The 11,668-nt window shown below is 53.1% G+C and overlaps 4 protein-coding genes across 4 annotated transcripts; 2 read left to right on the top strand and 2 right to left on the bottom strand.

Moving 5' to 3' along the window:
• Positions 1–285: 285 nt before the first annotated feature.
• Positions 286–1,326, bottom strand: QC761_311060 (uncharacterized protein; the record flags this gene model as incomplete). Its single annotated transcript, XM_062878231.1, has 1 exon — positions 286–1,326. The coding sequence occupies one exon, from the start codon at positions 1,324–1,326 to the stop codon at positions 286–288; it is 1,041 nt and encodes a 346-aa protein (XP_062734099.1).
• A 1,185-nt stretch (positions 1,327–2,511) lies between these two features.
• Positions 2,512–3,553, top strand: QC761_0059770 (uncharacterized protein; the record flags this gene model as incomplete). The annotated part of the gene is made up of 2 exons (XM_062872561.1): positions 2,512–3,047; positions 3,280–3,553. The coding sequence occupies 2 exons, from the start codon at positions 2,512–2,514 to the stop codon at positions 3,551–3,553; spliced, it is 810 nt and encodes a 269-aa protein (XP_062734098.1).
• A 2,364-nt stretch (positions 3,554–5,917) lies between these two features.
• LAP2_2 (Leucyl aminopeptidase yscIV) lies at positions 5,918–7,453 on the top strand (the record flags this gene model as incomplete). Its single annotated transcript, XM_062878232.1, has 1 exon — positions 5,918–7,453. One exon carries the CDS (start codon positions 5,918–5,920, stop codon positions 7,451–7,453), a length of 1,536 nt encoding a protein of 511 aa, XP_062734097.1.
• Positions 7,454–8,234: 781 nt separating this feature from the next.
• Positions 8,235–10,576, bottom strand: QC761_311090 (uncharacterized protein; the record flags this gene model as incomplete). The annotated part of the gene is made up of 4 exons (XM_062878233.1): positions 8,235–9,548; positions 9,598–9,894; positions 9,949–10,400; positions 10,453–10,576. The coding sequence occupies 4 exons, from the start codon at positions 10,574–10,576 to the stop codon at positions 8,235–8,237; spliced, it is 2,187 nt and encodes a 728-aa protein (XP_062734096.1).
• Between the last annotated feature and the right edge of the window lie 1,092 nt (positions 10,577–11,668).

Genomic DNA, 11,668 nt, shown 5'->3' with positions numbered 1-11,668 from the left:
TGGCTATGACCTCGCTTTGGATGGCTGACTGCATATACTGGGGCCTTGGCAGAACATTCACTGACTTGGGAAACTCCATTCCCATGCATGACGTGGATCGTCGTGGATTGAGGCGACGTAATTCGAAGCCACCATTGATGCAAATTGCTGAACCTATCCGATCAATACGTCGCACGACTGACTATTGAGCCTGAGCTGCTGGTAGATCTAAATGAATGCGATCGTTCAGAAGTACCTTGAGTTGAAGTGGCCACTTTCCCACTATTGAAGGCACCCCTCCTTTCCTCAGTCAAAGGTTTCTGGCTTTTCCTCAACTTCCCCACGGTCATATGAAGCCATGAGCTCAGCCTCTCTCTGTCGGCGTAAGCGTAATCGTCTTTTTGCCGCCAGTTGATCGGCACGGGTAGGGAAATTCAGAAAGTCTTGCGAAGCTCTGTTCCTACTATCCGGCCCATCAATGGGAAGGTCTTTGCGCTCCCAAATGTTGCGATAGATGCCCGTCAAGCCTAGCGGTTCCTCCGGATCGACTCGATGAGTATTTTCATCTGTTGGAAGGATGGGTAGCGGACACTCTTCCGGATTGTCCGCGGTCAGGAAGTCGAGAAGGGCACGCTTCTGGCCCTCGAGGAGACGGCAAATTCGGTAAGTCACGAGACCCCTGTTTGGATGGAGATATATCGCGTGTTCGTCAGCCTCCGGTGTGTCATCAGAGGAGCGTCGGTCAAATAGCACCACACCTCCCAAAATTCTTGCCTCAGCCCAGTAACCAGCCATATCAGCTACACCGTCGGGATACTGATCTTGGTCGACATACCAAGGATGTCTGAAAAGTGTTGGGAAAGGGCCTTTTGGGTAGAAACGCCAGTATAGGTCATCGTCCTTTGGAGGCGCCCACTCAGTGATGCCATCGTGTTTGTGAAGACTTGTGTCGAGCTTGAAGAGCATTACGGCTGCTTGGTGTAGTAGGATAGCAACAAGCTCTACCAGGCGAGTCTTAAAGGCTCGAGAGCCGGGCGGCGAAGTTTGATAGGAATGCAGAAGTTCCGCGTCGATTTCTAAGGTTTCGGGTTGGAATGAGTCGCGAAATTGGCGTACCTTGTCCAGCACGCCAGGACAAAGTTGGCGATGTTTTTCGCGCAAGGGATGGCCATCCGGAAGCTCACCATCCGAGCAGTCATCGCCCACCTCAGAAGTGGGAAGTCCATCGAGGATCTGTGCGAATGTAGTCTTAGCGATATCAGTCGCGAGAACACGTGAAATGGCTCGGATTAGGAGATGGCGGTGGTGGTCGTTGAGGGCATGAACTGGAAGTTTCCGTGGGTCCATTTCGGGGATCGATGTTCTAGGATAAAATTATTGTGTGTTGTTGTAGCATGAGAGGGAGTAAGCCTGATGATTGATTGATGGCTAATGGTTGTTGGAAGCTGTTTTTTGAGAGAATCCTAGCGAGGGAGAGCTTCAAAAAGGCCGGGCCCACTTTCATGCACCAAGATTAAGCGGCGGGGTGTCCTGTAGCCACCGCGGCACAGTTTAGCGCCCATATCTACAGCCGCTAATAAGCAGGTGAGCGATTGCTTGTCAGGGGCTTCAAATGCAGGTAACCGCTGGTCTGTGCCACCGAGACCACAGTGAGACCACCACATGGAACAACAGACGGTTCCGCTCTAGCCATGATTTTGTCACAGAATGAGAACTAAACCATGCAGCCAACCGCAGATAAGATCGGTCATGGGTTATGTTCGTGGGTACGTAGCCAATTGGAGCAATACTTGGGACTACCCAGAGGGATCAAAGGCAGGTGTCCGGGTTCTTCCTGTCTGAACAAAGAAGCCAACCATCTATTCATATCCTCGCAAGGCCGTTAAGAGCCTACCATTCCTAGAATAACTAGCTTCACGTCGACACTGCACATCCCGAGAAATTCGAAACGCCAGTTAACAAGCGCCTGGCCTTGCCGGGCCGGGGCAGAACAGCTACGCGCTGCCTACCTGCCCCTTGGAATGATATGGGGTAGTGGGACTCCCAACAGCTAAGTATGAAAGGATCAGATTCAGGCAGGTAGGCAGGGAAGTAGGTGGTATAAGAAGTACCATGAAATCCGCATATCAGAGAGAGCTGAACCGATCATACCGAACCTTCTGCAAGCTCCCTTTTCTGTCAAATTTGTTTGCACCCGCAATACCCAAGACATACCCTCTTCGCAAGCAGGCCTTGCGTACCCCATCCGAGTTATACATCATGTCGAGAGTTGGAAACCTTGTTGTCCACGACACGGACGAGCCCGATGAGACTGGAGAAATCCCCACACTCCCACGAAATTCCTCTCGGGTGAAGGTCATTGAGGCAGTTGTCGATCTCGCGTTGTCCATACTTGAAACTACCGAGGGGAAGGCTACTTTAGTTCGAACGGCAACTGATATCGTCACGGAACGCACTCGCCTAGGACACCCGCTTATCTACAGGGACTCTGTGGACAGGCTACCTGACCTTATCAACCGTTTTCTAAGGGAGATGAGAGTAGACTTTCCTTTCGTCTACCTCAGCATCATCCAAGGAGAGGGCGAAGCCGTCAGAGTCAAAGATCCTCACTGGCGAAACGACTTGACTAAATGGCAACCAAAAGCCGCCGGTCCTCTCTACCTCCACCGCCATATCATCAACAACATGATTGCCTGTCTCAGAAAACCCGACGAGGCAAGAGAGAACTACAAAGTCTTCAAGTTCCAGATGGCCATTACAGTTGCCCACGAAATCGTCCACTTTCTAACTGGTTTGCTGATTGATCCTATTCCACGGCGCCAGTACACCCCTCCTCGCGTTACTCTAGAGATTTATGGTGACAGGGCAAAAGGGGAAGCAGGCCGCTTCTTCGAGAAGATGCTGCTAGGCGGTGTTTTGGAGTGTTATGAAGATCCAACCGACCGTCTGGGAGATCAACAAGCAGGTGAGCCATGGGTGTTTCCGGATTCCAAAAACAGCAGCGTTGGACACCGCGTTTCCATGGCCTATATCCACCGGTTTATCAACAAAGGTTTGCTATGCCCTCCGTTGAATGTTCCACCAGGCAATACTTGTGTATTTCTAACAAGACCTCACTCGGACAGATTTTTCATTTCCAATCCAAGTCTCAGCCAACTATCGCCCCACGAAACGGTCAGAGCAAAGGGAAAGGAGCAGGGAAATGACATTTGTTCGAGAGAAGGAAGCTTATGCTGCGGCTGCCTCGCCAACTTCAAGTCAGGACTCACGATACCGCCGGCTTCCCGCCCAATCTTCCAGTACTGCACACCCCGGACTGTCTGCCAGATCCCGCTTTGTTCAACGCTTCTCAGGACCAGCCCCTAGCAGCGGAACCCGTTCATCGCCCTCTGGAGCCGGCCAAGTCAACCGTGCCCCTGCACCTCGAACTTCTTACTCTGGTACACCACCGCACGCTAGTCATCCTCGTCCCTCATATGTTAGCTACCCTGCTCCTGATCAAGCTCGCGGATCATATATTTCTGGAGATAGGTACATCCATCAATACCAGCGGTCTTCTGAAGGAGCAAACTGAGAACCAGGTACCTAAATCAAGGACGCTTTACACGTGCATTCGGTCAGTGGAAGGTGGCACCTCTTGAGACACAACCAAGTAGCTATCAATGAAGACTGACGCCATGTAAAATCGACGCCTCCGGAGATATCGGAACCGAATATCGTGAACCGTCTCTCGACTTTTTGCTACGATCTGTTAGGTACCTTAATGTGTGCCGCGCCTGGGCACACCTGGTTGCTTTTCGACCTACACTTCACTTGCTCTTAGGGCTTGATTGTTGTTTATATTTCCCACCCTTTCTTTAGCTCTTTTTCTTCCTGTAGAGTATCATCATCACCTTCATCACATTTTCAGGTTCTTTGCTTCACTTTTGGCGCCGGTGACTCCGTCTTTCAAGACTGTTGCTCCCCCTGACCCTTTGGGCTTCTTGATCCCAAAATTGTTCAAGCTCAAATTTCAAAGAATCAATTAGGATGAAACAAGCTCTTCCAACCTCAAACGAAACCGAGTTCGTGTCCGTATTCTACAGTCTTCCAGGCCCACATGTCGCGCCAAGTACAAATGTCAAGACTTGAAAGCCCTATCAAGGTCCGACATTGTAGATCTCATGCAGCCATCGCCAAGCTCCGATGTGCTACTGTCGCACCCGCCGCGGACCGTGTGATACCGAATAACTGGTATCTCCTGGGAGTGTCACCAGTTTCGAGAGGTAGGGCTGACATGCACGTTCCGCATGTGTCTATCAAGGTGCTGCGGAATGGCAAGCCACGTGGAGGTAGGTAGCCCACTTCGAGTGATGTAAAACTTGAACCATGAGGAAATTCCACCCCTACGCCAGCTATGGCAATCAAAGCCTGAATACTTATTGGCAAACGTTGCGAAATTTACCCAATAAGCAAGCCCAGCATGTGTTTCCGCCAAGTCCATATGTAAGAGACCTACAGTACTTGTCTAAGCTAAAGAAAGTCATGCCATATATCCGGGCAACTTTCCTGGCTTACAGAAGAAAGCAACATCGAACGGGGTAAGCCAAGCCCAGAACTCCACATGAAATATACCTCAAGCCTCACATATACCCCCCATGCATAGCCTCATAGCTGTCCCCACCACCCAAAATGGCAACAGAGTCCAATGATAGTGTCACGAATACCTGTCTTGCTCGACCTCGGCCCGATCCGACGCTCGATCTCTTGAATGCACTGTGCGTTGTTAATATGGACATCAGCCCGCCGAGCAGCTTCGAGAGTCCCAGAGAAGCAGGATGAACTGACGGCGCGTGGGCCCAGCCAAACTATTGATTCTTGTCGATCAAGGCTACCGTCATATTCTGGAAGGTCTCAGCGGACGGTGTGATGCATACCAGCCCCAACTTGGCATGTGTGATGGCTGCTGTCATCTGAAGTGGCCGGTTCAGCTCGCTGATATCAGCCAACAGCCCGGATCACCCCGTACGTCTAATGCAGGAACATGCAGATGGCGCACCACCATAAGCTCATTTTGCTTGCAGAATCGGATACCAAAACGCCATCTTGTGTGGCGCAAAGGAGGCTCTTTACGCCTAACCAGATCTCGTCTTCTGTTATCTTTGACATGCGATATGGGCCAACGTGCCAGGAGAGAAGCAATCCAGAAAAGAGCCACTTGGGACGATGGCTTGTGGAGAGACGGGACGGATAAAAACACATGTGATCAATGATAATAGGTTGCGATGTTATTGCCACGAATGAGGTGACTGGCCCGCCCAGACTTGGCTCCAAAATGCATTACTCCAGGACAAGCAGGTCCAGGGGTGTTGATTGCGGCCTTCCATAACAGCGGGCGGGGTGAAGGCGTTCCGTGCCGAGGAAATAGAACAAGTGGGCTGGGTGGGAGGCAACATTGGGGATCGGGAGAAAGTCACCAGTCGATAGGTAATGTTGATATCCGAAACTTGTTGGGCCATCTGATAGGCCAATGCTGAAGCCAACGAGATCAACCCCACAATCCCCAGCTTCAAGCCAAGCCAAAGCCAAGGCGCGCCGTTGGGACCTGCCATTCACGACTTAGCGGTGGTGCACGACATGATGTGGGACGATTGCTGAACAAGGCAGTTGGTCGGTCCAGTGTTACTCCAGCTGCCGCAACGGGACACCAGCCAAGAGAGACGCAGCTTCCAGAACTAAGAGATCGCCACCACATCACCAACCACTATCACAGCTCACCATCCAAGCCAACCAAGCACACAATCAATCCGGTGCTACCTCGACCGAACTACGACTCGACGAGCAATCCGTCCGAACTCAAAATGGCCAGCTACCCCCCGCCCTCTGTCCAGTCTCTCCCCCTTCTTCATCCCATCGCCAACCCTTCCCTCTTCGACAAGTCCCCATCCGTTGGTTCAAGATGAAGACTGCCACCGTCTCCCTTTTCGCGCTCGCCCTCTCCGCCACCGTCAGCGCTGGCGACGGCAAGGGCAAGGGCAAGGACAAGAACCCCCCCAAGAAGCCTCTGGTCAGCTCGGCCAAGCTCCAGTCCTACGTCAACAAGCGTGACCTTCTCAACGACGCCAACAAGCTCCAGTCGTTTGCCAAGGCTCACGGTGGTAACCGCGCTTTCGGTAGCGGCGGTCACAACGCCACTGTTGACTACATCTACAACACCCTCAAGCGCCTCAACTACTACGATGTCGTGAAGCAGCCCTTCACCGAGATCTTCTCCGAGGGTACCGCCACCCTCACTGTTGGCGGTGCCGATATCCCCGCCGCCATCATGACCTACACCCCCGGCGGTGAGGTTACCGCCAACCTCGTTGCCGTTCCCAACCTTGGCTGCACTCCCACCGACTACCCCGCCGAGGTTGCCGGCAAGATCGCCTTTGTGTCCCGTGGCACTTGCTCCTTCGCTGAGAAGTCGCTGAGCGCCAAGGCTGCCGGTGCCGCCGGCATCGTCATCTACAACAACGTTGCTGGCTCTCTTGCTGGCACCCTCGGCTCCCCCTTCCAGGACTACGCCCCTGTTGTGGGTATCAGCCAGGAGGACGCCGCCCCCATCCTCGAGGCTCTCTCTGCTGGCCCCGTCGAGGCTTCCCTCGACGTCGATGCCACCGTTGAGCAGCGTGTCAACTACAACGTCATCGCCGAGACCAAGGGCGGTGATCACGACAACGTCCTTGTCGTTGGTGGTCACTCCGATTCCGTCTCTGCCGGCCCCGGTATCAACGACGATGGTTCCGGTACCATTGGTATCCTGAACGTTGCCAAGTACCTCAGCAACTTCAGCGTCAAGAACGCCGTCCGCTTCGCCTTCTTCGGCGCTGAGGAGTTCGGTCTCCTCGGCTCCTACTTCTACGTCAAGTCGATCAACAGCTCCGAGACCGAGTTGGCCAAGATCCGTGCCTACCTCAACTTCGACATGATCGCCTCCCCCAACTACATCCTCGGCATCTACGATGGTGATGGATCCGCCTACAACCTCACCGGTCCCCCCGGATCCGACGTCATCGAGAAGGACTTTGAGGACTTCTACAAGTCCAAGCGCTCCCCCTCGGTCCCCACCGAGTTCTCGGGCCGCTCCGACTACGCCGGCTTCATCCAGAACGGCATCCCCTCCGGCGGTCTCTTCACCGGTGCTGAGGTACCCAAGACCGAGGCCGAGCAGAAGCTCTTCGGCGGTGAGGCTGGTGTCGCGTACGACATCAACTACCACAAGGTCGGCGACACTGTTGACAACCTCAACTGGAAGGCCTTCCTCATCAACACCCAGGCCATTGCCCATTCGGTCGCCAAGTATGCCACCAGCTGGAAGGGCTTCCCCGCCGTCAACCTGAACGAGAGACGGTGGGCTGGCGACCGCGCCAAGGCCATGAAGCGCTCCCTCGGCGTCCACGGCCACGGTGTGCACACCCACTCCGGGCCTTGCGGCGGTGGTGATGAGATCTGAGCTTTTGAGCTTGGGTAGGGGATGAAGTCATGTACATGATACGATTATGAACATAATGTATATATACCTATTTTGAATAAGATTTTTATGAAGCAATACTTTTGTGCCATTTCCTCTCATCGGGCCGTGTGACGTTTTCAAGGTGTGCTGGAGTGCTAAAGGATGCAGGTTGGTTTGCGTCCAGTTCACATGATGCAGGCAATTTGGGGATGGGATATTAACCACACTCCCTCTCCCCCGGATGGATAAATTGAGCTTGGCCACCCTCCAACTCAGCTGCGAGTGCTATTTGTGAAGAATACAAGATCGGAAATTGAACGAAATGCACGCAAGCGGCAAGACACCCGCTCCAACTGAATGTCAGAGCTGAAATGTGGTAGCGAGAGAAGGTAATACAGAGCCGGTATAGAGGTTGCCGGAGCCGGGGAAACTCGGATCCGGGTGGTGGTACTCAGCCTGCTCACAGTTGCGCCATCCACAAACTCGGACGTGTTTTCGTTCACTGATACCGATCGATGAGATCAAATCATTATGGATGATGACACAAAATGGCAGCCGAGTCCACAGAGCATTAAAATTACCTTATAGGTATTCAGAGCGGCTACCGGCTGCGATCTATCCTAATGCTGACATCTAATTACCATGAAAGACCTATTTACCACCTACTGACCAGCCTAGCAAAGCTCTACCGGTACGCAAACAAGAGAAAGCCAATCCTAAAACTGCGCCGTATCCAACCCCCCTTGTGTACAAAAGAAATGACCGACGCAACACCGGCCGTCTAAAACAACTCGCATGCCGGCTCCTTGACAGGACACTTGAAGGCCTCCCTAAAAGCGCGAGAGTTGGCCGCGCCGCCCATGAGCCTGTGCACGTCGGGGGCATGCTGCTGACCTTTCAGAAACTTGTCTACCCTTTCCTGTGGGCTTCTGGAATCGCACCAAGCGTTTCCGAACATGATAAAGAAGAGTTGCTCGTGGGTGAAATCGCCCAGGCCAGGGAGTCCCTGGTCCCACACATCAGGCATGGACTTGCGCTCCTTGACCCAGGCGTCATAGGCCACCGCGAGGCCGCCGGCATCCGAGATGTTCTCGCCCACGGTCACGTTTCCGTTGCCGGGGTACTTCTTGCCGTCGGGGCCGACCAGCTCATACTTGCTGTACTGGTCCACAAAGCACCTTTCCCGTTTGGCGTATTCCGCGAGCGACTTCTCATCCCACCAGTTCGTCTCCAAGGCGTTCTCGTCCTTTTTTCGCCCGTTGCTGTCGAGGCTGTGGGTGATCTCGTGACCAATGATGGATCCCAAGGCTCCATACAACGCCCACTCAGGGAGGTCAACGTGAAAAAGGGGGGCCAGTGATATACCGGCAGGGATGAAGAAGCTGTTGGTGAGACTGCTGTAAGCGGCATTGGTCATGTGCGTGTAGGACTCCGACCACCGAGACTGTGACGTCGGCTCCAACAGGAAACGTGAGTCAGTGACTACCTGGTACCGCATGCCCTCGATTGCGTTGTCGAAAAAGGAATCCGTGATGTTCAAACCGCTGTAGTAAGCGGCCAGGTCATCCGGGGATCTCGAGTCTGGGCTGTGCTCTGGGTAACCAATATTGATCTTCATGTTGTCCAACTTCTTGATGGTCCGCTTCCTTGTCTCCTCGCCCATCCAAGATAGCTTGTCCACGTGCACCTTCATCTCCTCACGAATATTCACAGCCAGCTTTGTCGCGGTAGATCGCGTTGAATCCGAGTAGGCAGCCTTGACAAAGTAGTGACCCAGAAGCCACCTGAGGGCAGAATCGACATGTTTGACGCATGTGGGGTACTCATTGGACGCCGCCTCTCCACCGAGCTCCAGATCTTTGAGTTCATGGGACTCGACCTTGGAGCCCAGTTCCATGATGATCTTCCAGAGAAGCCATGATTGCACAACAACTTTGCGCTGCTGCTTGACGACTTTCTCAATCCTGGGCCAGATGTAAGGACCGGAGACAACGACCGTCTCTGGGGTGTGCCCCTCCGGAACCAGTGCTTGAACAAAAGCGTCAAGACCGAGCATTGGTGCCAAAGACGCCAGTTGCGACATGGACAAGACCGTCTGGAAAGAGTCAGAAACAACAACGGTAAGCCTGCTTGCGATCACTTGCCTGTTTAAGTGCCACCTGGGGATCCTGTGTAGGGTCGGCTCTTGAATGTAGTCCTGCGACAGCGCTGGAATTGGCCGCTGCCGTGGGACTCCCGGACGCCAAAATAGCGATCTCAAAGGCTACAATGTCCTTGGCAAGTCTTGCCGCTGTCTTATCATCGAGATCGACTGGGAACACGGCACGGAAAGCTCCAGAAATTTGCTTTTCGAGTTTGGCCGTCTTGTTTGGATCAGCGTACTCGTGGCCCAGGCCTTTGAATGAGAGGTTGGGGTAGTAGAGCGTAAAGCGTTGCGTTTTCTACATCAACCCAGTTAGATAAGTACTGGTGTGCAAATGATCAAGGCATCATACCGGGTCGGTGGGATCTGGCCAGCAGTTGCCGAGGAAGTTATCCTTGCTATCAGGCGATGCATTCCAGGTGCGGATGTTGAGTTTAGCCAAAGCAGTGGCAACCGCCAGGAGGCCTGCCTTGTCGTCTTCTTCATCAAACAGGTCGTCGGCAAAGTCCATCTCAATCGGCCAGTACTCGTTGAATTTGACGAGGGTATCCAGCAGTGGTTTGACGCCAGCCTTTTTGATGGCGTCCGAGTCCATGCATGCAGTGTATGTTCGGTGGACCATGTCAAAGTTGTGTTCATCGACATTGTCACGGCGGCTTAGCACGTAGGGCTGCACCTTTGTCGCTTGGTCGTAAGGTTTCGACAGGATTTCTCGCAAGAGTCTGTTCTTATGCGCCTCCTGGAGAAACACGCCGTTGACTTCCTTGTCCGAGTCGTGCAACTGGTTGAACCCGTGGCAGACCACTGCTTGATGTCAGTCGTACACACGTCGGTATTCAGGTTGGCTTATACTCACTCTTATCAAAGTCGGTGCAGGGATCCATGTCTTTCCAGTTGGGTGCCAGGTTTTCAAGAATGTGGGAAGCGGCCTGGATGCATGCCGGTGTTGTGCACACCTCGGCGCTCTGAAACTGACCCATGGTGGGCAAAGAGGGAAGACAGCAAGGAAAAAAAGAAAAAAGGAGGAAAATGATGAGAAAGTGAGAGTGACAAGTGAAAAGTTCTCAAGGCGGTCGCGTATGGTGAGGTGGTGGAGATACAGATCCAAAGCAATCCCCAGCTGGAAGCGCCATGATGCCCGGTATATATGTATCTGTATATGCCAGCACAAATACACATACTCCTATCCTTGCCCGTCTGATGAATCCTCCCCAGCGGGAACTTGAGTTGAGGCCAGCATCGGGCTCCCGTGGCTCAGCCTCTTGGAGATCGACGGGTGAGGTTGATGAAGGGGTCTGACAAGCTCAGCCCAGTCCCACATGCTTAAACACAGGTCCGCCAATAGGTGCCCGACAGCGAGAAGCCAAGTCTCGGGACGAGGTTGCTTGTCAGCACTACCATGCAGGCAGTTGCTGATGTAGCGCTAGGAAATCCGCAGGCAACTGTTTTGGCAGGGGGCGGGCTTTGGGAACCTTGGCATCCCATCAGCAAAATTATCAAAAGGCTACGAATAATAGTTCAGACTGTTTGATGATCCATGTGTTTTGGACTGAAGGAAAACGGCGATGCCTGCTCACCGATATCCACCAAGTTCGACTGGGGACTTTACCGCCAGGACCAATCCCCAAAAAAAGACTGCTTCGCCATGATGGGCGGATAGCCGATTGTCGATAGCCGCGTCTTGAGCAGTGAGCGCGTTTGTGTCGCCTGTTTTGAGCTCAATTTTGGAGCAACCTTGATGTGTGGTGAGCGGCCAAAGTTCACTCTTTCCATTGCATCGTCCCAAGTCTGATACAGCGACCCAAAGGAAAGACCGCGGCATCGATCCTTCCTTCCCGCTCCGTGCCACAGCGAAAGCCCTGCTGTTACTCCTCTGTACCCATTATCTGCTATCCGTAAGAGTGTTTACATTCAACGAAGCCCACGCAATAGCTCTCAACACAGCATGGTTTCTCTTATCAACAGCCACATTCAGTAGTCCATGCCCAGAGCTGTTGACTGCTTGATTTACACAGAGGCTGTTTTGTGCAAAATCCTACAGATGCACACCCGTCACCGTGGGTGGTTTGATC

This window comes from Podospora bellae-mahoneyi, chromosome 3 (assembly GCF_035222275.1).
Source record: "Podospora bellae-mahoneyi strain CBS 112042 chromosome 3, whole genome shotgun sequence".
In the NCBI taxonomy this organism is placed as follows: domain Eukaryota; kingdom Fungi; phylum Ascomycota; class Sordariomycetes; order Sordariales; family Podosporaceae; genus Podospora; species Podospora bellae-mahoneyi.
The sequence above is the reverse complement of the archived record's forward strand: the minus strand, read 5'-3'. Positions and strand labels throughout refer to the sequence as shown.